This window comes from Pseudorasbora parva, chromosome 18 (genome assembly GCF_024679245.1).
Source record: "Pseudorasbora parva isolate DD20220531a chromosome 18, ASM2467924v1, whole genome shotgun sequence".
Taxonomy (NCBI): domain Eukaryota; kingdom Metazoa; phylum Chordata; class Actinopteri; order Cypriniformes; family Gobionidae; genus Pseudorasbora; species Pseudorasbora parva.
In genome coordinates, this window is record NC_090189.1 from 30,567,983 (window position 1) to 30,595,473 (window position 27,491).

The 27,491-nt window shown below is 38.1% G+C and overlaps 1 protein-coding gene across 3 annotated transcripts in view; it reads right to left on the reverse strand.

Moving 5' to 3' along the window:
* The window catches only part of ebf1b (EBF transcription factor 1b), a 160,419-nt gene that overhangs the window by 51,318 nt on the left and 81,610 nt on the right, over nt 1–27,491 (reverse strand). For all 3 annotated transcript variants that reach the window (XM_067423863.1, XM_067423864.1, XM_067423862.1), the window contains exon 7: nt 5,586–5,667. In XM_067423863.1, coding sequence (XP_067279964.1) covers nt 5,586–5,667 — 82 coding nt within the window. The remainder of the gene's footprint in view (nt 1–5,585; nt 5,668–27,491) is intronic.

A 27,491-nucleotide genomic window follows, 5' to 3' on the forward strand; every position in this document is an offset into this window, starting at 1 on the left:
CACACCTGACCCTAACTTTACCCTTAAACTCACCCATACCACCACACCTGTCCCTAACTTTACCCTTAAACTCACCCATACCACCACACCTGTCCCTAACTTTACCCTTAAACTCACCCATACCACCACACCTGACCCTAACTTTACCCTTAAACTAACCCATACCACCACACCTGACCCTAACTTTACCCTTAAACTCACCCATACCACCACACCTGACCCTAACTTTACCCTTAAACTAACCCATACCACCACACCTGACCCTAACTTTACCCTTAAACTCACCCATACCACCACACCTGACCCTAACTTTACCCTTAAACTCACCCATACCTCCACACCTGACTCTAACTTTACCCTTAAACTAACCCATACCACCACACCTGACCCTAACTTTACCCTTAAACTCACCCATACCACCACACCTGTCCCTAACTTTACCCTTAAACTCACCCATACCACCACACCTGACCCTAACTTTACCCTTAAACTCACCCATACCTCCACACCTGACCCTAACTTTACCCTTAAACTCACCCATACCTCCACACCTGACCCTAACTTTACCCTTAAACTAACCCATACCACCACACCTGACCCTAACTTTACCCTTAAACTCACCCATACCACCACACCTGTCCCTAACTTTACCCTTAAACTCACCCATACCACCACACCTGACCCTAACTTTACCCTTAAACTCACCCATACCTCCACACCTGACCCTAACTTTACCCTTAAACTCACCCATACCACCACACCTGACCCTAACTTTACCCTTAAACTCACCCATACCACACCTGACCCTAACTTTACCCTTAAACTCACCCATACCACCACACCTGACCCTAACTTTACCCTTAAACTCACCCATACCACCACACCTGACCCTAACTTTACCCTTAAACTCACCCATACCACCACACCTGACCCTAACTTTACCCTTAAACTCACCCATACCACCACACCTGACCGTAACTTTACCCTTAAACTCACCCATACCACCACACCTGTACCTAACTTTACCCTTAAACTCACCCATACCACCACACCTGTCCCTAACTTTACCCTTAAACTCACCCATACCACCACACCTGTCCCTAACTTTACCCTTAAACTCACCCATACCACCACACCTGACCCTAACTTTACCCTTAAACTCACCCATACCACCACACCTGACCCTAACTTTACCCTTAAACTCACCCATCCCACACCTGACCCTAACATTACCCTTAAACTTACCCATACCACCACACCTGTCCCTAACTTTACCCTTAAACTCACCCATACCACCACACCTGTCCCTAACTTTACCCTTAAACTCACCCATACCACCACACCTGTCCCTAACTTTACCCTTAAACTCACCCATACCACCACACCTGTCCCTAACTTTACCCTTAAACTCACCCATACCACCACACCTGACCCTAACTTTACCCTTAAACTCACCCATACCACCACACCTGACCCTAACTTTACCCTTAAACTCACCCATACCACCACACCTGTCCCTAACTTTACCCTTAAACTCACCCATACCACCACACCTGACCCTAACTTTACCCGTATCTTCCCTTAATATCAGCAAACATGTACAGAAATACAATTTGAACACAATAAGTACATTGCACTTATAAGTTCATCATTCAGTATAAGTTCACTACTGTTAAGGCCACCTAATATAAAGTGGGGCCAGATTTTGCACTAACTTCCATTAGCGATCCGAAGTGGCTTCTTGTAACAGAATGATATTTTTTTTAGTAGTGTATACTGTAATGCACTGTATAAAAAATAAATAAATAAAAGAGAGGTTGTGAATATTGTAAAATAAAATCTTTCTACTTTAAAATTTCCCATTTAAGTAAATCTGTAATTTGTGGTTGCTTTGTATTTATTTGTGCAATAAACACCAAACACAATATTTCCTTAGTGTGACAGAAAAAGGCATTTTTTGTCCGTTTGAAGGCAAACCGAAACTCAATCACATCACCAGCGGCGCCTCGATTAAAGCACTTGTAGTCTCTAACAATTTCCATGCTGTACACTAATTAACACCGCATACAAACACACCTCTCTGCCTATCCCACAATGCCCCGCTCTTTCCGATTGATTGCTGATAGAGGTTGGCTCGGATTAATTCAATTAAAAAGCGGGCAGCACTTGAGCGCCCTGAGACAATGGCAAGAAGGTAATAAGTGTTTGAGGTTGCTGTGATGAGTGGCACCAACCTCTTAAGCCACAGAGGACCCCATGTAGAGCCTCTTATTTCAATTGCTGTTGAGCTTTGAGTGGAAATTCTGCCTCTTCAAAAAAGAAAGGACTTGGTGAGGAAGTCTCTGAGGGATGTGGCTAATCATATACACTTTCATTTTATTCTCTCTCCCTCCCTGCCTTTATCGCTCACCACCTCTCTATTTTAATGCTCACAGAGCTTGATGTTTAAAGAGGTCTGAATCCCTTTAATATCTCAATTGTTGTCAGCAATGAGACTGACATTTTCAAATGGTGTTTTCTTGCCTAATTCTCTTGCTCCGGAGAAAAGTACCCTAGTGATCACGTTTCTCCGCTAAAATTTCTGAAGATTTTGAACTAAAAAGGCCAGAGATCCCAATATGAGTTTAAATATTTCTCAGTACATCTGATCAATCCACTTGAGCTACACAAAACGCTAAATTTATATCTCTATTCCCTTGCTTTATATGTCAGTATGTGTCACATATGTTTCTATTTGTGAATTTTGATATAAACAGCATCACAGCACTACAACAACACATTGTGTACGAGATGGAAAGTCTCTCTCTTACATTCTTGCACACTTGCTGTGAAAAAATATGATTGCGTTCTGCTGCTAATTACACAATCACTGTGAGTTCGCTCGTAGAGTGCTGATGATTCGTTTATAGACAACTATACAGACAGCTGCTGAGATAATATCTTACATCAACACTGAATACTGATCCAAAACAGGCTGATATTTTGGAAGCAGAATTTGTAAGCCAGCTCAATAATCACTCCTTAAATAATGATGACTATTACTTTGGTATGAGTTACCATTTCACTGGCATTTAAATTCTGTCCTACTTAACTTCCACTCAAATTATTATACGATGAATATATAAATATCTCAAGAATGTTAGAATATTCTTATATTTGGTCCCTATTTAAACAATCTGAGCGCATGGTCACAAGTGCACCGAATACACTTTTGCTAGTTTAACGATAAAAAGGAAAAAGAAAAAAGTTGGCATGCCAGGCACATGGTCCAAAAGGGTTGTCCCTATTGAGTTGTTCTTAATGAGCCATGGGTGTGTTTTGGGCGTAACGTGCAATAAACCAATCAATCATCTCCAATTCCCTTTAAAAGCCATGGCGGATTCACTATTTACATGGCGGAATATATACACCCTCAACCTGATTAAATACATGTGTGTATTTACATTGACAAACAGTAGCCAATTTCATTCGTCATTACAGCAAATAGGTAATTCTGATACATGCAATGACTATCCATTATGCCATGTAGGCATTTTTGTCTTTATTTGCACAATAACAATCTCTATACATTGTATTTTTTTTATTTGTAATATTTGGCATGTTTGTGTGCTGCTGCACTTCCCTGTGTGTGTAATCAGCAGAGTGCACCCGTTGTGCACCTGCCTATAGCACCCTTTAAATATACAAAAAATACTGGAATATAAAACATATTTTCTAATACTTTAGACCAGGTTTTTGTTGGTCAATGGTGCAGTCGATTTCAGTCGCTTCTTGCGTCGCATTGTGCCGGGTGTATGATAGGGCCCCAAATTTATGAGGAAAAAGATGTTTGTTTTAAAAACATCATGAAATGCAACCACAACCCTGCAATTCCAAAATGTGACATTTTCAGGAGGAACAGATTTATTCAGTGGAAAATAATGTAGGGTGGGGCTTTGATTAGGTTGTCGTTGATATTATTGGTCATTAAGTTTTCCCCTCCCACAAGGCCTTGGTTACATCAGCAGGAAAAGAACATTTATGTGAGACTTTTCATGAAATGTTTTTATGTACTACTGATGGGCTGTGCACAATAAGACCAGATAGGAGTGGCCAATATACAGATAGACATGGTTAACCGGTAGAAATGGATCAGCCGGTAGAGATTTTCACATGATGTTGCTGTGCTCCTCAGTCCCGAAAGCATATTGTTTACATGCGTTTTTAAGCATTGCAGTTTAAAAACTGGTGATTTTAAAATGCTGAAGCACAATTAGCAGCGAAAGAGAACTCATTTCAGTATAAGCGTGCGTTATAAGTGAGACGTGCGAGATGAAGCCGCTGCTTGTAAAGCGTGTGAGAACTGAATTAAGTACTTTCTGCCGCCTAACTAGGCTTGAAAGGTTAAATACACATACCTGTGTGTCAAAGTGACATGTATTTGCAAGTAAACAGTCATTTATGTCTTAATGGAACATTAACAGTTGAGAGAGAAAACGCACAAGTATACTGGGTGCGTGCAGCTGGTCTTAAATTCTCAAGTTTACCTGCTGTCATTATTTAAGCCAGTCAAACAAAAAAGAGAGGACATATCTCACTGCTCTTGACTTAATCAATTCTGTAACTTTAATAAGAATAAATGTATATTTCATTTACACAGGTAAGAAAATGCTTTGTTTTGTTATACATTTTATGTAGTATTTCTATTTCTGATGTTTTTCAGGTAGGTCTATTTAATTTGCTCTTTCTTTATCACTGTTTACTTGTCTTCAGTAAGCTTGAGAGTTTTTTTAGGCTAGTATTATTATTATTTTATTTTTTTATTATATTAAAAACGGTGATACAAATGATGAAGATTCCATGGTATCAAACATTTTGATATCATAAGAATACTTTAAATCGGATTTTGATTTAAAAAAAAAAAACTAAGGTCATTTTTACAGATTCTTGTTTTCTGACGGTGTAGGAAGAGTGTGAAGAGCTAATTACCAGGCAGTAGCAAGAGACAGTGAAAGTGTATGTGTGTGTGTGTGTGTGTGTGTGTGTGTGTGTGTGTGTGTGTGTGTGTGTGTGTGTGTGTGTGTGTGTGTGTGTGTGTGTGTGTGTGTGTGTGTGTGTGTGTGTGTGTGTGTGTGTGTGTGTGTGTGTGTGTGTAAGAGTGCTTGTGAAAGCAGCAAGGGTCACATACCAATGAACGACTGGAGCTCAAGGTCTTGTGTTTCTTGCAAAGCAGTGATAGGTTATTTACTCAGTGTCTCACACTCAAACACATGCGTACTGCGTGAGTGACACTGTTGTGCAATTATGCAGAGTGTGTTTACAGGCTCGGAGCCAGATTTTTAACACCATCAAATGCTGAAGAGAGTTTAAAACTACATGCAAAATATACTCAAACATTTAAAAAGGAAATTAATGTGGTTGCAATTATTTTATAATTATTATTATAATTTGCACTAATCAAGAGACATACAAAAACACTGTAAAACAGAACCAGACCTGATCGGTAAACACAGGCCATGAGGTTTGGAAATAATGATTTAGAAGGACGGGTGGTTGGAATTAATAGGCCAATTAATAAAAAATGTTAAAAAATAAAACGTTTTTACCTGAAAGCGCCGCATGTCCCGTGGATTTCCTGCATTCTTCAGGCAGTTCTGATTGCATTTCAGGAAAAACTTGAGAAAAAACCTGCAAAAGAACAGAAATCACTGGTCAGCGGTGGACTGAAGGAATCCATTGAATGCTCTGAAAACCTAATACAGAATAGAAAAAAAACATTTAAACCTCATAAATGGGCCAGTTAACCAGCTCTCCAGTTTACCAAACCGTTGACAGTGAAATTAGGGAGATCCAATTCAATCTCTTGATGCCACAGGAGAAGCTTTGTAAGTTCTACAAAGATCCTTTGACTCTAGTTCTTAAGAAAACATCTATGTATTGATGCTTTAAAGATCCCATTAAATAGTGCAATAGTTCTTACATGTTGAGGTATTTCTTGATGAAACTGGAACTGCTTGTTGGAAAGTCCTTGTCATTTTTAAAGTGAATAGCATGCTTTAAGCAAGTTAAGTTTTGTGGACTTTTAGAAGTACAGAAGCATATAGAAGACCTTTAAAGCTCAAAGACACTGGGTAAAAGCCTAATATATTTTGCGTGCAATGATAATTTTTATGTCTCATCTATTCATTTATTTCAAAATACAATTCATATTTTTCATGATAAGCATGTTGTTAATTCCTGAACTAAAAGCCATTCACCTTTTTTGGGCAAGTAGTGGTGTTGGTTGCACTACATTACTTTTTGTAATATTTTATTTAAAAAATCCTAGTACATAATAATACAATATTGTCAAATATTTACTTATTATTTACTAGGATATTTTTTTTAATAATAAAACAGTAATGTGGTGCAACCAACATGCAGAGAAACATGAAAGAGAAAATGAAGAACCTCATGACTTTAGTCAAGGTCAAAAAGTCACTCACAATACAGATAATTTGATATTTTATATCATATGGTCGAATCTTCGTGGGTGTTATGAAACGAGGATCATACCATTTTGGGGTGCTCAATATTAGTGTTATAAAGACGTGCCGCGTCGCTGAGCGATCGCCCCTTTAAGGGCACTGAGTTTCGCACCGCGCCTTTTAAATTCGAACACACCGACGGCGGCATTCGACGCCTGTCCGTGGTGATTAAATGTATATTTCCCTCAAATCGTGAATGTACATACTGATTTCACCCTGTTCTACAAGATACACTCATCGTGCAGCTCTTCTGTCAGAAGTCGATTCAAAATTGAGCTTGCGCGTATATAATATTCACGTCTGCTTGGTGTGAGATCCCTGAGACACGGCGCTGAGCTTCAGTCCGGTGTGCGGCCCCCTTTAGGCACAATCGAACGTGCACATAAACGCACTCAAAGTGTTCTTTTCCTCTCTAGGCAGGTATTTTTTTAGGTTTAGTTATCAAAATGTTCTTTTATATATTTGTGTGATGTTCTGTTTCGATCACATCTTTTAAATGTTATGAGAGAACGGTTAATTTACGAATGTAGTGTAGTTTTGATCACTTTATTAAAAGTGGTGGCTGTGTGCCGTGTGTAAAGTAAAATAAAAATAGTCTTAGCCTCCTGCTGACTAGTGTCCTGCCCTTTACAAATTCTGATTCGAATGTGTAAATCCTTAGTCGGGGACACCCCTACAGTATATACATGCAAATATGTCTTAAATATATTCATTTATGTGTGAGTATTGAAATTTACATAATAACCATACAAAGTACAACTTTCAAACTTTTACTTTGGATGCGATTAATCGTTTGACGCCATGTGGTGTGACTCCTTAAAACATAAAAAGAATAATTCATTATATTTATAAATCAACTTAAAATATAATGTATTCAAGCTGTAAATAAAATATGTTATTACTTCTTAATTTATGGTTACACCACATGACATGAAACATCAAGGACTTTCCAATGCCTAAATAACCTTATTCTACAGTTTTAAAAAAAGTTTTGAACTAAAGAACAACCAGAGAACTTATTTTGTGTGTATGACTTTTTACACATCCTATAAGTTCAGTAGCGCAAACACACACAGCAACAGGCAGTGTGCTGAAATGTGGAGCGTCCATCTGTCGCGCGGGTAAGCGCTTGCTAAGACATCTCGCCGATTCAAAGACACACACGCAGACTCCCATCCAAACAGAAAAATATGTCTGTCTCTCTCATAATCATGGTAAGCAGAGAGCGGGCACATTCATGGGCACTTTCACAAACCCTTCACTCACAGACTGGCATTAGAGCTATAACAGCACAATACCAGCTGCTCTGACTGGCACTGAAACAGTGTGTGTGTCTAACTGGATAATGCCATGGCACATATACCCGTCTGTCAGGACCTTTTTTTTCCTCATGTATTTCTCCCTCTTGCCTCTTTGTTTGCAATTCTGTCTCCTTTGTCAATATGACACTGAATGCTATATAATGAATCAGCTATTCTTTCAACAACTTCTTCATTCTCTGTTTCAAACACACCCACGATTGATCAGCTCCAAAAGACTCATCGCAACACAAAGACGGTTTCTCTGTAACTTAATTATGCTGCCTCCTGATTCCTCCTTTTAGCCAAATTTAAAGGCAGAATCGCATTTAGCCACACTAATTCAATGGCAGTGTTACTGTAGATGTTTGCTTGTGTGTGTATATTCATGTGATATGTGCCTTTAAAAGTGGTTAATACCAGGTGTCTGCTTAATACTTTTGACCTAACGTGGCCGACAAGACCAGATATAAAGCGAAGAGCACTGCGGTGTGCGTGGATCATCTCATGAACACATACTCACACACACTCTCAGTCACCCGACGGTTCTATAATTGAAAGGACCTTGCTGTCGTCTTCAGTTAAGAGCACTCCAATGAAGGCCAATTACTAGAGGGGTTGAGTGTGGCGCCATATACTTACTTACACGAGCTAACAGTGAGACACCTGTGACCTCTCTATAGCACTGCAGATCACAATACAGCACTACCGATGAATCCATGAGTAAAAACAGGACACACCAAATAAAACAAATCTCTTTAGAGCTGAATGGAGTAAAACAGCTGTTTATTGTATTTTACTAAGCTAATACACTTCTGTGCATTCTGTTGCCTAGATGTATTAATTTAATACAATAAAAATCAAATTAATTTGTGCTACAAAATGTTTATTGTTTTCTTTTGAAATATGAAATATGAAGATGAAATACCATTTGTTATAACAAGGCCGGGTTAGTTCACGTTTTAGGCCAACTCCGCAGCATGAACAAACTCTCTCACGCAAGTATAAATAAAAAGTGTAACAAAGCAAACAACTAGCCATGAATTCCTTTAATCAAAACCAATTTTGATACAATCACTGAATTTGTCGATTGCTTGTCACTATCAATAGATCAATATGTGAATATGTCCCACAAAATAAGATGTTTTAAATAGAGCAACTTTAAAGGACAACTCCGGTGAGAAATGAGCCTAGGTGTAATTAACAGACGGTTACCAAGTAGATCGTTCTCTGGGATGCGTTTTCATGGAAATCGAATGTAAAGAGTTTTATCTCTAAAAACAGATTAGCTTATAACACTAGTCTATGGGGCACAGGGTAGTGAAATTAAATCGCTAGTTAATACCACTAACAAGGCTCAAAATAGCCTCACACTAACACGGTAGCATAAGGAGGGTCCCTACATGCAAACCGAAGCATTGAGAACTTTGTAAGTGCACAAACAGTTTAATAAGAAGATACTTTATAAACAGAGCGCATTACACTTTTTCAGACGGCAGCCATCTTGGAAAATAGTCTCGACGAATCGATCCACGAGCGCTGTTCTAAGTGAGCTGCTCGATAGGAATTAAGTTTGTGAAATGTAATAACATGGACATTTTTAGTTGTATTTATTTATTTTCTCTGTTGTGTTCAGTGTTTTCTTCCAGAAACAACAGACCCACATGAGATTCCAAGTCAGAGTTCATCACTTAGCAAAGCGTTCGTGGCTCGATGAGTCGAGACTGTTTTCCAAGATGGCTGCCGTCTGTAAACGCGTAATGCACTGTTTATAAAGTATCTTCTTATTAAACTGTTTGTACAATTACTAAGTTCTCAATGCTTTGGTTTGCATGTAGAGACATGTAGAGCAATTTAATTTCACTTACCCAGTGCCTAGTGTTATAAGCTAATCTGTTTTAAGAGATAAAACTCTTTACATTCGATTTCCATGAAAACGCATCCCAGAGAACGATCTACTCAGTAACTATCTGTTAATTACCCCTAGGTTCATTTCTCACCGGAGTTGTCCTTTAATAGAAACATAAATAAAAAGTGTAAAATAAAATAATTCAAAATCAATATCATTCCAATATATATTTTATTTGTCTACTGTATAAAATGATTATATTATGTATATTATATTGATTATATTATATTATTATCTTCTCAATCATTTGAAAACTATTTGATCAACTGTAGCTGCCATGATCAATAAATCAATAAACTAAATTCAAACTTCACTTTTTAAACATAACAGAGCAACGTTGGTAGTTTTGTGAATAATATGCCAATAATTAGCACAAATTCAGAGAGAGGGAGAATATGCTGAAAAGAATTGCAATGGCATAAATGAAATACTCACAGCACAGCACTATATTTTAGCGCATTTAGAGCCTGCTTAAACTAGATTGCAAGTAGTTGGCGGTGAAGAAGTGGGCTTTTGCAATTGCTGAAATTCAGGAGGGCTGATATTAAGATGAAAGAGGAAGAGGGAGAGGCTTTTGCGTGAGGTAATCTAATTTGGTTACTAAATGCAAAGCAGCGGCCATAGTTGCCTGTGCCATATTTCTGTATGGTGCGAGCCACACCAAGAGTAAATGAGCCCATGTGAACAGCACAGCAGCATAAATTATTCACGGGCTGAGATGGCAATTATGGCTCTGAGCACAACCAACATTAATATTTTATGAGGGCTAACACACACTTCCAAGTGAATCAGAGAGAGAGAGAGAGAGAGAGAGAGAGAGAGAGAGAGAGAGAGAGAGAGAGAGAGAGAGAGAGAGAGAGAGAGAGAGAGAGAGAGAGAGAGAGAGAGAGAGAGAGAGAGAGAGAGAGAGAGAGAGAGATTGGGAAAGGGGGGTCTTCCCTATCCACTTTCTTTGTATTTTTTGGGTCTCTCTCCCCTTGAACTCACGTGCTTGGTCTCTATCTAACTCAAACTCTCTCAAATCTCTCTCAAACTACTCTCTTCTGCATGATTTAAATTATAGCATTTGCTTTTTCCCAAATTCAAAAACAAAGAGATTTTTTGAGTTGTGTTATTACACATTTACAACACAATAAAGTATAATAAAAACAGTCATAAAGCAGTTATGCAGTGTAGCGTTTGGACACACTGGTTCGTTTTACAGCACTGCAATATGTACATAAAGGACATGATAATAGAATTCAAACAGGGAAAATATACTTAAACATGGCAGATCAATAATTTAGTTAAATACTGTAGAATTGGCTCCTGATGTAGTGGTGAGAATTCAATGCTGACAGCAGCAGTCACATGATACCACTGTTGCAACAGTGTCAATACTATCGTGCCAAGAGAAATACTAGGCATATTCTTGTGTCTGTGTGTGTGTGTGTGTGTGTGTGTGTGTGTGTGTGTGTGTGTGTGTGTGTGTGTGTGTGTGTGTGTGTGTGTGTGTGTGTGTGTGTGTGTGTGTGTGTGTGTGTGTGTGTGTGTGTGTGTGTGTGTATGTGTGTGTGTGTGTGCTTGTTTTTGTGACATATCAGGACACAAATGTGTATGACATAGGTATGACATAGGTATTACAGAAGAGGGTGTAATATGAGGACATTGGCCATGTCCCCACTTTTCAAAATGCTTCTAAATCATACAGAATGAGTTTTTTTGAGAAAATAAAAATGCAGAATGTTTCCTGTGATGGGTAGGTTTAGGGGCAGGAGCAGTGTAGGGGATAGAAAGTATGGTTTGTACGGTATAAAAACCATTACGCCTATGGGATGTCCCCACATTTCACAAAGTATGTGTGCACTCTCAGAAAAAAAGGTACAGTGCTGTCACTGGGGCGGTACCCTAAGGTACAAAAGTGAAAAGGTACATCTTTGTACTTTACTAACCCCTAAATGGTACATATTAGTACCTTAAAAGGTTCATATCAGTACTTTAAGAGTGCATATTAGTACCTTAAAGGTACATAGTAGAACCTTTAAGGTACATATTAGTACCTTTTCGATTTTGCACCTTAGGGTACCGCCCCAGTGACAGAAATGTACCTTTTTTCTGACAGTGTGTGTGTGTGTGTGTGTGTGTGTGTGTGTGTGTGTGTGTGTGTGTGTGTGTGCGTGTGCGTGTGTGTGTGTGTGTGTGTGTGTGTGTGTGTGTGTGTGTGTGTGTGTCTGTGTGTGTGTGTGTGTGTGCGTGTGTGTGTGTGTGTGTGTGTGTGTGTGTGTGAGAGAGAGATCAAAAGACTGATTGCTTCATTTGACTTTTTTTATTAACAAGAATTCAGAACGTTAATAAAAACGTACCCATATTATCCCATACTTTATGTGTATTATATTTGCTTTATATTATATTTAGCAAGTTATGCCACTAGTTTGATACTAAATATTATGATGAAATCTTATATATCACACATCATGAACTAATAGAGACTATCGATGTTAAAGCTCACCGAACATGAACAATTTCATAATTTTTTTTCTAAGCCCTTATGACATTTGGCAATCAAATCTCATTTTTGCACACATACAGTATTATTTATTAAGATTGCACCAAATCTGGTGTCATATACATCAAATATCATGGTTCTCATTTCTCAGTGATGTCAAACCTGGTGTAATACATTTTGACCAGCCACATTTGAATGCATGCAGACCATTTTTGCAGTTTTTTGGGTGCTTTTGTGACAGCCACTGTATGCTTTCAGTGGGGAAAAAGCAGCGTAAACATTTCTCAAGAAGAAAGAACGTCATATGGGTTTGGAACGACATGAGGATGATTTCATTTTGGGATGAACTATTCCTTCTAATGCCAGTCCTCTGACTCAAAAAGGGTGCGACAGAATTACCAGATGTGATGTCACTCAAACGATGATGTCATGCCGTGATTAAATCACTGCTATGGATCGACTCACTGCTAACTCTTGCTGTTGTGTTTTTAGATGAAATGTAGCTCTCTGAGTTTCGAATGTGCATAAATGCAACGCCGACCCCATAAACTACACACAAGGAGAAAATCACGTGGGAGCATCATTTTACACAAGCAACTCTTAATATGCAGGACTGGTAATTGCTCACCCCGGTGTGGGAACAGAGAGCTGTCAATCAAACCGAGAGGTCCCTGGAGATATGGAAATCAGGTTGATGACTGGTTCACCTGGATCATATTCATGCTTATATTCTGTTGTAGACAGTTATTCTATAACAAGGCATCTTGTTGAACTGCTTAGTTCAACTATCTTTTCTTTGGAGATAATATGACTGCTTGAACTAGAAACACAAGTAGATTGTAAATTAATATGTTGATGGTTACTATAAATAGTATTAATATAAATAGTAACAAATGAAACTGAAACACTTTGAATGATGCAAATATAAGGTTGGTGCTCACTAGCATTACGGTTCATCTTATTTTGCAACGCAGAAGTAAGCTATTTTCTGTGAATATGCGACTAAACTGTAAAACGATTTGCAATACAAACCAGTGTGTTTAATACAATACATTACAAATAATATTGGAAGAAATTTCGCAATATCAAGCAGCATAACAAGCAGTTTTGCATAGCTAAAAAAAAAAAAACAACGAAGCGGATGACACAACAGAAGCCTCACACATTCACGATACAAATGGCCGCTCTCACTATAGAGACTCGCCATGTTACTTAAAGTACTGGTTTTTGACATCATTATTACAGACAGCATCTTGCATTGACCGGAAAGGAAACTGACTTTTCAGTCAAAAGCACACACACACACACACACACAGTCCATACTTTCACCTGGCAAGAAAGATGACCTGACCTCTGGAAACCTCTTTGACAGAGTCCCCAACAAACCAACCCAATGATAGAAATCGAGAAAAGAGAGAGCAAAAATAGTCTGAGAGAGAAAGGAAAAGAGTGAGACAGGTCTCCTTTAGTGTCTATTGTAAAAGGCTGAAGGCAAACAACTCAATAATTCATGAGAGCAAGATTGATTTTGGGGGCTTGCTCAGGGGGTCGTGGGGGGGCTGGTGTGGTGGTCTAGCTGGGAAATCATTAGCCCAGCTAACACACGCGCGCACACACACACACACACACACACACACACACACACACACACACACACACACACACACACTCAGAGAGGCAGGGCTGATTAACGGTTAGCAGGGCTGGGAGGGTCCCGTACCTTGGGGGCTGGCAGATTTACTACTTTTGTTTTCTTGCACACAAACACTGGCTTTATACCTCCTCTTCTTTGTCTGTTTGTCTTCTCTGGGGAGGTGAATTGAGTGCTGGGTTAGACCAGGGCAAGAGACGAGAGAAAACAGAATGAACCGAACAGAGAGTGAGAGTTTGTTCGGCTAATGGTTGTGTTGATTTTTGTTCCGTCTTCATGGCTCATGTTCCAGTCTTTCATTTTTAATTTATTTAGCCTCTTATTTTGAAAGTCCTGTTTCCTTTCTTTTACAATCCATTTTCCTTGTGACCCATTAGCATTTTTGTACATACAGCCCTCTTGCCTACTTGGCTGACTTTAAAGGGTTAGTTCACCCAAAAATGAAAAGTATCGCATAATTTACTAGGGATATATGACTTTCTTCTTTTAGTCAAACATAATCGGAGTAATATAAAAAAAATATTGTGGCTCATAATGGGACATTAGATTATGAAGCCCCCAAAAAGTGCATCTATCCATCATAAAAGTAGCCTATATGGCTCCGGGGGATTAATAAAGACCTTCTGAAGGGAAGCAATGCATTTTTGTAAGAAAAATATCTGTATTTATAAACTGTAATGACTAGCTTCCGGTAACATCCGTCCATGCGTTCACAAGAGTCAAGTTCCGGTGTATGGTGTAGGGGTAGAGTAAGCTTAAGACGCCTCTGGTGGTAACAAACTCAAGCGCCTCTCATATAAAAACTTACAAACACAAAAACACTAACTTTAGACTTATTAGAGAAATTGTGACCGGTGTTTCGTTTTGCTCGATCCTCTGTGCTCCCACGTTCGTCTATACGTCATGCGTCGGGTCAGAGGTCCCTCGGAACTAGACTTGCGTATGACTGTTACCAGAAGCCACGATTATAGTTTATAGTTATAAATATATTTTTCTTGGAGAAATGCATCGCTCTGCTTCAAAGGGCCTTTATTAACACCCTGGAGCCGTGTGGATTACTTCATGGTGGATGGATGCGATTTTTAGGGTTTCTTGAAAGTGAATTATGGGATAACTTTCATTTTGGGGTGAACTAACCCTTAAAGTCATGTCAAAAGGATTGTATTTATTTATTGAAATTATACTTTTTTTATATAGTGTTGATCCATTTCCTGTTGCAACAGGAAGTTAGGCAGGAACATACTGAAAGGCAATTTAAAGCCAAAATGTAGCCAACAGGCTTCAGTTTACATCACGGCCTTGAGTCATCATGGTATTAGTAGGAGGTGTATTCTCATTCAAGCAAGCATTTGATTGGACCAGAAAATTGGACACACCCACGAGTGCAACATGAGTCATTGACCTAATTTTAATATTATATTTTTGCCAGAACAGAATAACTGTAAATGTTGTTAATTTTGTCAATGTTTAGGAACAAAACTCAATTTTGATTTCCTGGGATCTTTAAACAATCATGACAAAAGCAAACGGATGTTGATACTAAGAAGTTTAAGTAACATGTAGTTTGTTGCGATATGCTTGTATGGCAAAACTGCATTTCCCATCATTCTCTTCGACAGGACGAGAACTATGGTCAAATACAAAGCATCTCTAATATCTCTAATAACAATAATAGAAAAGAATCAAAATATAAAATAATATTTCTGAGCATGTGACGTTGAATGGCGTTTATTCGTTTAAAGGCGTGTATGTTTCCCAAGTTGAATTTGACTTTTGTTTTCATCATTTGAAAAGGTTTTCATCAGTGATACTAATAAACTGCACTTGGGGTTTTGTGTCCACGGGGAGCGAGGAAATTTGTCTCAAATGGAACGTAAAATAGTTTACCTTGTTTTGGCGCATCCAGCAGTCATTACAGAATTGAAACAAGTTTCTGCAGTGTACACAGAGACCATCTCGCACAGTCTATAACACTAGACAGCTAACCAACTCTACGCTTCAGGCATGTGAACGATTTTCTGCACGTGTCAGCAGACAGCTTACACAACGCTGAGAGGCGCTTTCCCATCTCAACCAGAAATGGGCTATCAAATGTCTCTCTCCACATATCAAAGGCATAGATGTGTCTAAGTGTGTGTACAGCTGTTGAAATGCTTGCCGGATACACATAACACCCTGAATATGGATGGTTCCACGTCATCCTTCTCGCAAATATCAAAAGAGCTGGAGGTGGCGTCTGATGAGACACATACTCTTTTGTCATCGCTGGCTCCACAAATAATTTATAAACAGCAGAGTGAAGTCAAGGCACTGAGAACTCATACTGACAGCCACTACGTCCACATTCTTCCACCTGTCTTATCCTGTCTTCAGCAGAGACAAATAAAAGGACAACAAGATGGTTTCTCGCTCCGCCTGGTCAACTGTCTCCAGATGATGACCTCATTCATGGTCCATCTGATCTGATTTGGCAGGGATTTGATTTACCAGAGAAGAGAAAGGGACTAGTGATGTCATGTGTAAGGCTTCTAGAGTCTTTCAGCTGAGAAAAAAATAGGTATAAATTGCTCAGGTCTTACATCAAATCTCTTGCATGTTTATCTGAGTTTCCAAATCAGGAAACTGATTGGACGGGGTATCAAAATTGTCCCCCAATTTGATTCTGATTCATGACCTCTTGATTCTGATTTTATTCATATTTGATTCCAATTAATTTGTGCATATACTTGTGGTACAATGGTGGCCAAAATTATTAGAACACTTGGCATTTGGGACTCGTCTTATTGGGCCTGGATTTATTTTCCAAGAGGACAATAACCCAAAACGATCTTCTGACTATTTCCAGAGCTACCTGGATCTGCTGGAACATTGAAAATGTTCAGACCTCAACGCCATCGAGCACATTTAGGGCGAGTTGGAAAATAAACTCGGCAGATATGAAAGCTTTAGCATAAGTTCTGCTGGGAAGACTCAATTACTACGTCACTTAATGGCTTCACTCTAATCCAATGATATTCTCATGCTCACGGTATAAAGGCTCTGTACTTACACATGTTTGAGTTCGCAGATACTGAAGTGACGATTACCCCCATCCTCCCCACCACCACCAGGATGGCCCTGTCCATACCCTACCGGGGGGTCGGCTGCGCCCCTGCCCTCGTCTTCAGGCAGGAATTGCAGATCCGAGACCCTCGGATTATGCTCTTCGGACGGGGCCTACGCCAAAATGACTCTGTACACTATCAGCTTGCTGAGCTGTTAATAAATGCACTACTGTTAATATATTTCTCCCCGAGTCTTTCTGGTAGAACTATTATACATTCAAAAGAAAAGATTTTGGCTTTGTTGCAGAAGGTATGGGATAACATTAGTGTTGAAGTTCTCAGAGGAAATATATTGACACCATGCCAGAGAGATGTGCTGCTGTAATTGCTGCAAAAGGTGAACAGTGGATAAAAACATTATGAACATTATGAAATGAAATCATGTTTTGGAGACAAAAAAGCTCAATATTTTCAGATCTGTCAGGTGTTTTAAATCATTTTTCATTTGGTACATTACATAAATGTTTATTTATTATAAGATAAGCAATTTAAGTTAAAAAGTATATTCATTTTTTATTTAATAAAAAAATAACCGATCGTTTCGCTAGATAAGACCCTATTGCTCATCAGGGATTGTGCAGAGCCCTGAAACTGCATTGATTTGGACCTTCAACATTTTTGTTGTCATGAAAGTCAATGATGTGGAGAAAAATGTCCTCAAAAAACGTATTGTCTTTTCGACTCATATGAGATTACTCGACAGAGCTGATATTTTGGAATTATTTAGTTTTGCATGAATAAGATCATGATCCTATAATGTAACATTAGCCAAAGGATGACAAAACTGATGCTGTTATGCGTCTTAACATTGACAGCACTAATATTTATGTTTTTTAAAAATATTTCAGAGCAGAAATATTTTTAATGATTAATTAAAAGCATTGATTAAGAGTCATTTGTTTGTGAATCGGACTACACAGGTTGTGCTGTATGTTTCTGATTCACTAAAAAACATTGGCTAGTTATTTCGTGAACCAGATTACACGCACGACATTATATGACGTATGCATGCAGCTCGACACAATAAAACACAATAAAATATGTTTACTTAAAACTACCAGTGACGCTCCACCTCTGAATCACACTGAAAGCTCTCGGAAAAAGTTAAACCCTTCTTCGAAAGGAAATTGTGATTTATTAAAAAATGAATTCTATTTTTACCTAATGTCATTCAGGCAATCACGGTGAGCAGGGAGCTTTGTTCACGGTGAAATTCAAACAATTCACATTCCGTTCACACTGATTCAAAAACTGTATTGATTTCAGAGTCATTGCGCAATTACGGTAATTCATATTTCAAGCATCAAATATGTTTATATTGGATTTGATTTAGTTGCTTAACATTCCACCCTCAGTGAGGACCGAAAACACTTCACGCTAGAAACGTATTGCGGCAAGCTGGTGTTAAACGCATCCAGGTGTGTTTGAGCAGCACCCATGTGCGCTAAAGTAGGAGAAGACGCACAAGATGAATACATGTCTGAACACACTCCATAAATCCACACTGTGCATTTTGTATGTTTAATGCGTATTATGTTTAATTTTGCCTCGGGATCGACTTACTAAGTCAAATTCCTAGTAAACCTTTGAAACCGTCTTCTTTCTGATTCTAATCATGTTAACAAAATCTCCTAACAAGTGCTTTGATTGGCATTAGCTGCTTACTACTTCCCCTCAGAAAATCCCTCCTTTGGCTCCATCTCTTGTGTGTGGACTTTTCAGGTTCACTCTCTCTCTGCTCTGAACATCTGCTTGCTGTTGAACTACGGTTGGATTTGCCCATCTAGCTCCAAGAGCGGTAGTTAATTAGTGGATGGAGATTAGGGAGGATAATAGACAGGGAAAATCTCCTGATTATCTCGCAGAATCCTGGGAAAGAGTTGCATTATAGCAGAGATGCCATCACCTTCTTATTTGTGTCTGGTTTAATTACTGAGGATGGGTCACATTGAGAAGGGGCTCTGATAGACGTGGGATATGATCAGCACAGCTGAGGATTATTTTCCGATGGCTAAATAAAGAATATTTCATGAAGGAACAGGAAACAGTTGCAATTTCTAAGGTTCGTTTTAAGTGCGATTGGATTACAAACGGCTAAAAGTTTGTCCACGTTCCCAAAAATATAAAGGGCAGTTTCCCACGCTCAGACACAGCTATAGCTCCAGTCTTTAATATGGCCAATGAATAATCATTATTATGCAATAAACCAGATCTAGAGTTGTGTGTTTTCAAGAAGGAGGCCCAAAAAACGTTTGGACCAGACCCAAGGCTCTAACAGAACAAATTCAGCCAAAAAGCCAAGCAACCTATTAAGGGGCAATTGCTATTATGGTTTTTACAAATGAAATCCCTTGATTTGTTTAAGAGCCAAAATTACTATGATGTAAGTGACTAAACATAGTGCAAAACTCCAAACAATGAACAAAACTGGTAACAAAAACCTGGATAAATAAAAAGGCTTATGCAAATCTCCATTCTTTGTGTTAATCTAATTTTGTTAGCTGTTTCACTAAGCAAGTCTGATGTTTTTATCCTCTTCTCTTTACCCCCCTCATGCGCAGTTCATTATAAATGGCCGTGAGGGAAGCGTCTTTTATTATTTACAGTATTTACTTCAGGGGAAGTCATGGCTTGTGTCATATTTATCTTGCTGAAAAAATGAGCAGAGGAATGCTTCATCCCCTTTGAACACAAGGAAATGTAGCCGGCTACTGACACAGCTCATGATGGGTGTAATTCAGTGATTTGTGCCGCAGTTAATCTGAGCGTTTCCAGTCAATATTGGTAAACATTATTAAAACCGGATACATTTAGATACACTACCGTTTCGTACCGGTATTTTACTTTTAATAATTGAATCATTTTATTCAACAAGGATACAACAAATTGATCAAAAGTGAGAGTTCTGTTGCTCTACCCTTTTTTTAAGTCGCTTTAGATAAAAGTGTCTCCTAGATGAAATTAAATGTAAATGTAGAGTAAACGCATTTCTTGAAAAATTTGCAAAAGATTTCTATTTCAAATAAATGCTAAGAAATTCACCCCAAAATTAAAATCAGCCAATGATTTACTGTGTGTAAGAACTTAGTTCTTTTAGTTTATAAAGTTTTAAATATGGATATTTTTCTTACACAAACGCATCTCTTCGCTTCAGAAGGCCTTTATTAACCCCCCGGAGCCGTGTGGAGCAGTTATATGATGGATACTAGATAAATGCACTTTTATGGACAGAAACAAACAGTCACTGCCATTATAAAGCTTTGAAGAGCCAGGAGAGTTTTAATATAACTCTGATTGTATTCGTCTGAAAGAAGAATATCATATACACCCATGATGGCTTGAGGGGGAGTAAATCATGGGCTAATTTAGATTTTTGGGTGAACTATCCCTTTAAGTTTTATGTTCATGAGCTCATTATATATTTTTTCTTCTTTTAAGCAAAACTATCCGTTTTTAAGATTTCAGGCTCTTGCAGGTGGATTCTGATTGGTTGTTAATTTATTTGTTATTCATCAGCTGGAAATAAATGTCCTGAAAGTGATTCCGACGATGGCTTTTCATATTTTTAGAACTATATTTATCGCTAGTTATTGTATATTGTCTTGGTGTGAACGGGCCTTTATTCTAAAACAGCAGTAAATTAAAGATATATTATAAAATGTCTTAAATTTGTTCTTTTATATATTTATTATTGTATTTTTCTAAAGGAATCCTTTTTTTAAATGAATTCTGCTATAACTATATCTTGTTTTAAGGATGTAAATATATATATATATATATATATATATATATATATATATATATATATATATATATATATATATATATATATATATATATATATATATATATATATATGCAAGAAAACAGTCACACACACTAGTTCAGGAAAAGGGAGTTGTCCCATCTGGGATAGGGGGGAATGATGACAGGGGGAGCGTGGGATTTTACAAGAGCCAGTGATCCACGTTATGACTGCGTGTGAGTATGTGTGTGTGTGTGTAACCTAAGTCAGGCACCAGAGCAGGCAGGTCTAGCGTTACACAGCCTGCAGGCAGCTACATCTGCACCAGGTCTTGTCCGACAATACACAGAGACCCCAGCCAAACTCTCACACACACTGACATCATCCATCGGTGGGTTCTGCTGAATGTTACTCACACCCATCGAGCACAGGTAGCCGATACTGGTGCCGAACAGTCGAACCACGGGACAAAAAGGAAGAATTTGGACTATTTTGATTGTGGCTGTTCAACATAGAAAAACAAGACTTTCACTTTATTTCTGTAGTGTGCACAGTATGCAAGTTTTTTTCTAAACTATTCTGTGTGGATTAGTGTATCTAATAATGCAATGCATGCAACTTGACCTTCTATTTCCAGTGTGACAGTGAAATTGCAGTGATTTGCAGTGAAAAGTGAAGCGATCACGTGTTGTTATGTGCATTGCGAGAGGTCAGTGTTGACCTCGGATGTCAGGGGTCATGACCCCATAGAGGGCCTGGAATAATAATCAGCGTGACGGCAAACAGATGTCATTCATTTGCCTACTGGTAAAATTTGTAAACTTGTGCTTCCACAAACTCCCTTTTTCTCTGAACAGCACTGATGCTATCATACATCAATGACAACTCAAACCGGACTAAGAAGGCAGATTTTGTTTTGTTGTGAAACTCCCTTCTTTCCTTCTTTCCCGTCATGCCTGGAGGCTCTTTAAGGTGATAGATGGCGCTCTGTGTCTCATGCCAACAGCACAGCCATGGCAGACCTCTGGGGACGCTGAACTGCCATCAATAATACAGAGACTAGTACAGACTCTCAGTCTAGACTGAAGAGAGTTCGGTTTGGACACTGGTAAGGTGTAGTCTGATTACGGCATTATTATTAAGAACTTGCAAAATACCAGGTATGAATCTGGGTCAAATCTGTAGGCCTTTCAAACTTACAAATGGAAAAGACTCCTAAGGATGTTGATCCCCATGCAAGATACTTTATTCTTAAAGGTGGGGTAAGTGCTTTCGTGTAACGGTTGCTGATATTTAATATCACCAAAACAAACATGCCCCTACCCCCAAAAGGGTCTTGGCCCTATTTTGATAGCTCCGCCCAACACATACATAACACAGGCAACGACTATGGCAGAATCTGTGTGCTACTAATCTAGGTAGAATATTCAATGAAAAAGTCACCCTCCCATCACAAAAACACAACCTGTTTTTGTTTTTTTTTTCTGGAAAAAAATGCAGTTAGGTGGGTAAAATGTGTATTATTTTGGCAAGGTTCGCATGCCTGTATATACATATATATATATATGACATAATTGAGGTCACTTCAACCCGCGGACATGGAAAACAACTTGGCAACACAGTGCAGTTGTGTTCTTTTGACATTTGACAACTAACGTGATGCGTCGCTTCTCGTTGCTCTGATTGGTTGTTGGTCTATCCAATTAATGTCTTTCCTGGTTTGACTGAAACACACCCCATAATCACAGCCCAAAGGAACAGTATCAGACTCATATTCTGACTAGAATTGAGTATGACCACGTCAGGCTAGAGTTATAGTGATCACAAAACACAAACCGTTCTCATGAACTACTCGATTGTACACAAGCACAACCATCTAACTAATGAACATATTACAATTACGACAAGATTAGAGTGGTGCGAGGAGAGAGGGAGACGGGGACAGGAGGGTTCGGCCAGTGGCGATATTCACATTATTTTCACTTTAAATAAACATTTTCACTTTTCTACTGTCCAGTCATAATTTGGAAAGAAAACAGAATGGACATGTTAATATAGCAATGAATGCAACCTTTATTGCGTGGAGAGGAGTAATTAAATGCCACACAGGATGTTTTTTTATTCTATTGCGCTACTTTTCTTTCGTTTTTAATGTGAACATTACCCTAGACCGTTTGACTGTTGCGCTTGAATCTCATCCAAACGTTTGCATAGTATCGTGCAAGACACAGCTTTAAAACACGGCACGACACAGTTTAAAAAAAAAAATCAATAAATCTCATCTCTAGACCTGCATGTCGCATTTTTAACCGCAATACCGTGTCCTGTGTGAATGGCTCAAAATTGATTAAGAGATAAACAGCACATTTTTATTTTAGTGATTTTATTTAAACAGTCAGCTTGCCTCGTACATTCAGTTTACAACAAGCCAAAGAGGGCAAGGTTTCAACTGAACTATGCTTTGCATTTTAAGTTACATTATTTTCTAGATCTGTCCATGCAAAAAAATGCACGTTCTTAAATGAGTGAGTTTTTAACTTTATCTCAAGATTTGCCCTTGAATCACATTCATTATCTCTCTTAAACATAAAGTGACCATTATTTTAATTTTTTCTCTTTTTTTCCCCCTTTTTTTGTGTATGTGTGCCATGAATCTAATAAAAAGCTGGTTTTGTTCTCAGGAGAAGAGTTCCCAAAGCCTGTGTTTTTGAAACTTGTGTGTTGACATTTTAAAATGACTCCATTATAGCCTCCTTTATCCTGTTGTTTGTGGATTTTATATATCTTTTATACGTAGCCATCTTTTATATTTTATATGTTACCATCTTTTTCGTTTATGGCATATTTCTTTGTGCAGAGAGGGATATTGTTCTTTCATATGGTTTTACATGCCATTTTGTAAACATTTATACAATAAATGGGACAGGATAAGTGATGATAGGGCTATGATGTCTGTCCATGTGTCTACACTCTAAATTAAGAAACAGGAAAATAAAGTCATAAGTAGTGAAGTTACTTTTCAAATGCAGTAACTAGTAAAGTAATCTCATTACCATTTACAGAAGTAACTAGTAACTAATTACTTTGTTTAGTAATAACTGCCCCAACACTGATCAGAAAGAAGAAAGTCATATACAGCTGATGGCTTAAGGGTGAGTAAATCATGGGCATTTTAATTTTTAAAGTTCCTTTAATTTCTTATAACACAGTATATACCATAAGAAATCATGTTAACACCGACTGCGAATATATAGACAGTATATATTGCAAAATTCCCTCAAAAATTCCACAGGTCCCCTAAAACCCCTTGCGGTCCACTGTAAAAGTAAAAAAAACTTCTGTAATTTATGTTTTTGTTCTAAATTTATATGTTTTGTTTTCATGTTTTTAACTTTAATTGATGGGTGAAAATGGGTAAAAGATGGGTGGCGGGATCATGAAATTAACCAAACCAATCGTAACATGTTTGGATCTGAGTCAAACTCAGGTCATCATATAAGCATATCATTTGCCCAAGTAAGACCCTGTTTACAGCTGGTATTAAGATGTGTTTTGGTTGATCGGAACAGAAGTGCACGACATTAAATACAGGTGTAAACGGGGCCTAAAACTATTTGAGCTTAACCACTTTCGACCACTTCCAGAGGTAGTCGAAAACACATTCGACCAGATTGCTTTCGTAGAGTAAACGCTCATGTGTTCGAACAGCCACAAAAGACTGCTTACTCTCCGTCCACTGACGTAATGCGTAAACATCATGGGAAGAGCGCTAGCTGGACGGGATTTAAACTTTGTCAGCTTTAGACACAAGTTTGGTTTGAAGACGATCAACATACCAAGCACAATGATATCTCACTGTTCCTGATTTCTAACAGACACGGCGTGACCCATAGACCCTCCCCTCGAAGAAATCCGGACAGAAGTGGATGAAAGGGAACAAAAAGAACAAATTAAAACACCAGGTGTGAATGGGTATGCGTCTGCCTCGTCTACTTGTGATCCAAACGACCAAAACACTTAATAGCAGGTGTAAACAGGGCCTAAGGTACCGATCAGACAGAACGCGTTTTTCAGGTTCGAAAACACGAGGGGCACTGCACTGCCTTTTTTTGGTTGACGTTTTTCATTTATAAAAGAGCAGTGCACTGCGGGGTTTTTTTTATGTCGAATCAGCTGTCCTGTCAGTCTAATCAAGGTAACGTCACCACAACGGAAGGCCCGTCTCTCCATTCATTCGATTGGACAATAGGGGAAAAAAAACGCAATGACGTCGGGCACTTTTCCGCTCAGAGTTGATTTGACTTCATGTGATCAGAGCGCTCCAAACAGTACAAGTTTCAAACGCATAATTTCTAGCAAGTGCATTTACATAAATAACTACTGTACCTTTAAGATTTTTATTTGTAAATGACCTCTGCTATGTTTGGCAAACCTTTGTATACTGGTGCAGTTCATACTGTTGTACATAAAGTAAAGTATTGAACTTCGAAAATGTTTGACCACAAACCATTTTTGCAGCTTAGTTGTCACAAATGGGGCTGGTCTGTATCGAATGCTGTCGAATGCAAGGAGTGAATGTGTGTCCATGTTCATGTTCCAAAGGAAAATGTAATAATGAGTGTAACACACCGTTAGTCATATGACAGCATCATCTCACAGGCGAGTGACAGGAAGAGTGGCCTCAGCACCTATCCATTGGTTCATTTCTATTTCAGGTTCAATCTTTTATTTAGTCACAACATCCCAGTGTCATGAAATATTCATGGCAGCATGTTTCTCGTCTAATACCGCTCGTGTCCTGTAACGCCCTGCCATCTTTAAATATTTCTCAGAACAAATGCACTCTACCCTGTTCGCCTCTCTCCGCCTCTGCTGCTCACCTCCGCAGGACCTACACGGGAACGGTCAACCGCTGTATTAATGGGGCCAACCAGAATGTGGATGGGAACTGACACCACTGCAGTAAGATTTTATTAAAAATGTATAAAATCTTTACTGAATACTAGATTACTTCCAACACTGCTCGTTTCTGTCTTTAGCAGTGTTGAGGAATCTACTTAGAAAGTAAAAACTAGTCATAATTTGAGTACATCATAGTCTTAATATTGTATCTAATTATAGATTATGGATATATTCAATCAATTATATAAAAGATTATATTTTTATAAACAATTCCAATATGAATACTGCAAAGTGGAAAAAAAAAAAAAAAAAAACGGGATATGATATAGCAAAATAAGTCTTGAACATTGACTATGAATGCAGACAATATAGGCCAGTCTTACTGTGTTCTACACCTCATTAATTTCAGCAGGGGCCAATCTGACAGGCTTCAGGGCCCGCTTTGCCTTTGCTGGAGTTTCTACAGGAGTCACAAACCCAGCGGAGGGGCTCGTTTTCAGCCGTACCACCCCCCACAGCCCTGCTGCAGTCTCCACGGCTGACAGTGATAAATAGAGCTGTTAGGACTCAATGTGACAGACCGGACAGTTAAAGAATGTTACAGGATTAAAATGCAACCTTATATTTTGTTATTTTAGCCAAACCAGTGACCAATTAAGCATCACTGGAAATTCCTAAATAGCTAAGCATATGTACACTACACGTAGATTAAATCTGCTTTTCCTTATGGATGATTGAACGAATTCAATGGTAAATGGAACATGGTGTGGACTTCACACCAGATTAGAACATTGGCATGTAAATAGGGGGTCACAATGGAGCGCCAAAGTGTCATCATGTACTTTTGGCTCTTAATATATAATTAATACTTGATTGTTTTTATATAGTGCATGTATTCATAATGTCATCACTCACACATAGTCAAAGCAAGACTCTTAAGGCCCATTCACACTAGGCATGATAACTATAAAGAGAACGATAAAGATATAGTTCTAAAAATCGAACAGCAGAGTTCACGCCACAGCCTTAACCATAATGGCACAGAGAAACGATATCTTTGGAATCACATTCAGAACAATTTTATTCAGCTGAGGAACGATAAAAACATTTACAGCCAATCAGAATCCATCCTGCTGTAATGAGATTGAGCATTTATAGTGACAGACAAGTACACACTTAAAATTAACAGAACATTATCGTCCGCTGATGTGGACGCTAATATAGTTATCTTTATAGTTATCGTTATTGGTGTGAACAGGCCTTCAGACTCAAATTAAAGCAACTTATGGTTCCACTGTTTAATTGTGACAATAACTATAAAGTTGAACAGCGAGAATATGACACAGAATTGTATTTATTTATTCATTCATGGCTTGTTGAATTATACTAAATATGATTATATAATAATAACAACAATTATTATTTGTATTGTTGTTTATACTTAAGAGGATTAATAATTACGGCTTATTTACAAGTAACTTAGTTCATTTAATAGTGAGATTTATTTCACATCTAAAATGATAAACTTTTAGATTAAAGTTATACATGGAAAGTATAACAACTCAACAACTTAAAAATCATATTAATAATAATAATTAATTGTTATAATTATTATTATTATTATAGATTAAAATGCTAATTGTGTATTACAGTAAAATAGAAAAGTAAACAACAACTACAATATTAAATGTCTAAATTATCAGATTTTTAAATATTATTATTATTATTATTATTATTATAATTATTATGCTAACACTTTATTTTAAGGTTCAGTTATTAACTATTAACTAGTTGCTTATTAGCAGGCATATTCCTAGGATATTGGCTGTTTATTAGAACTTATAAAGCACATATTAATGCCTTATTCTGCATGAACTTATTCTACATCCCT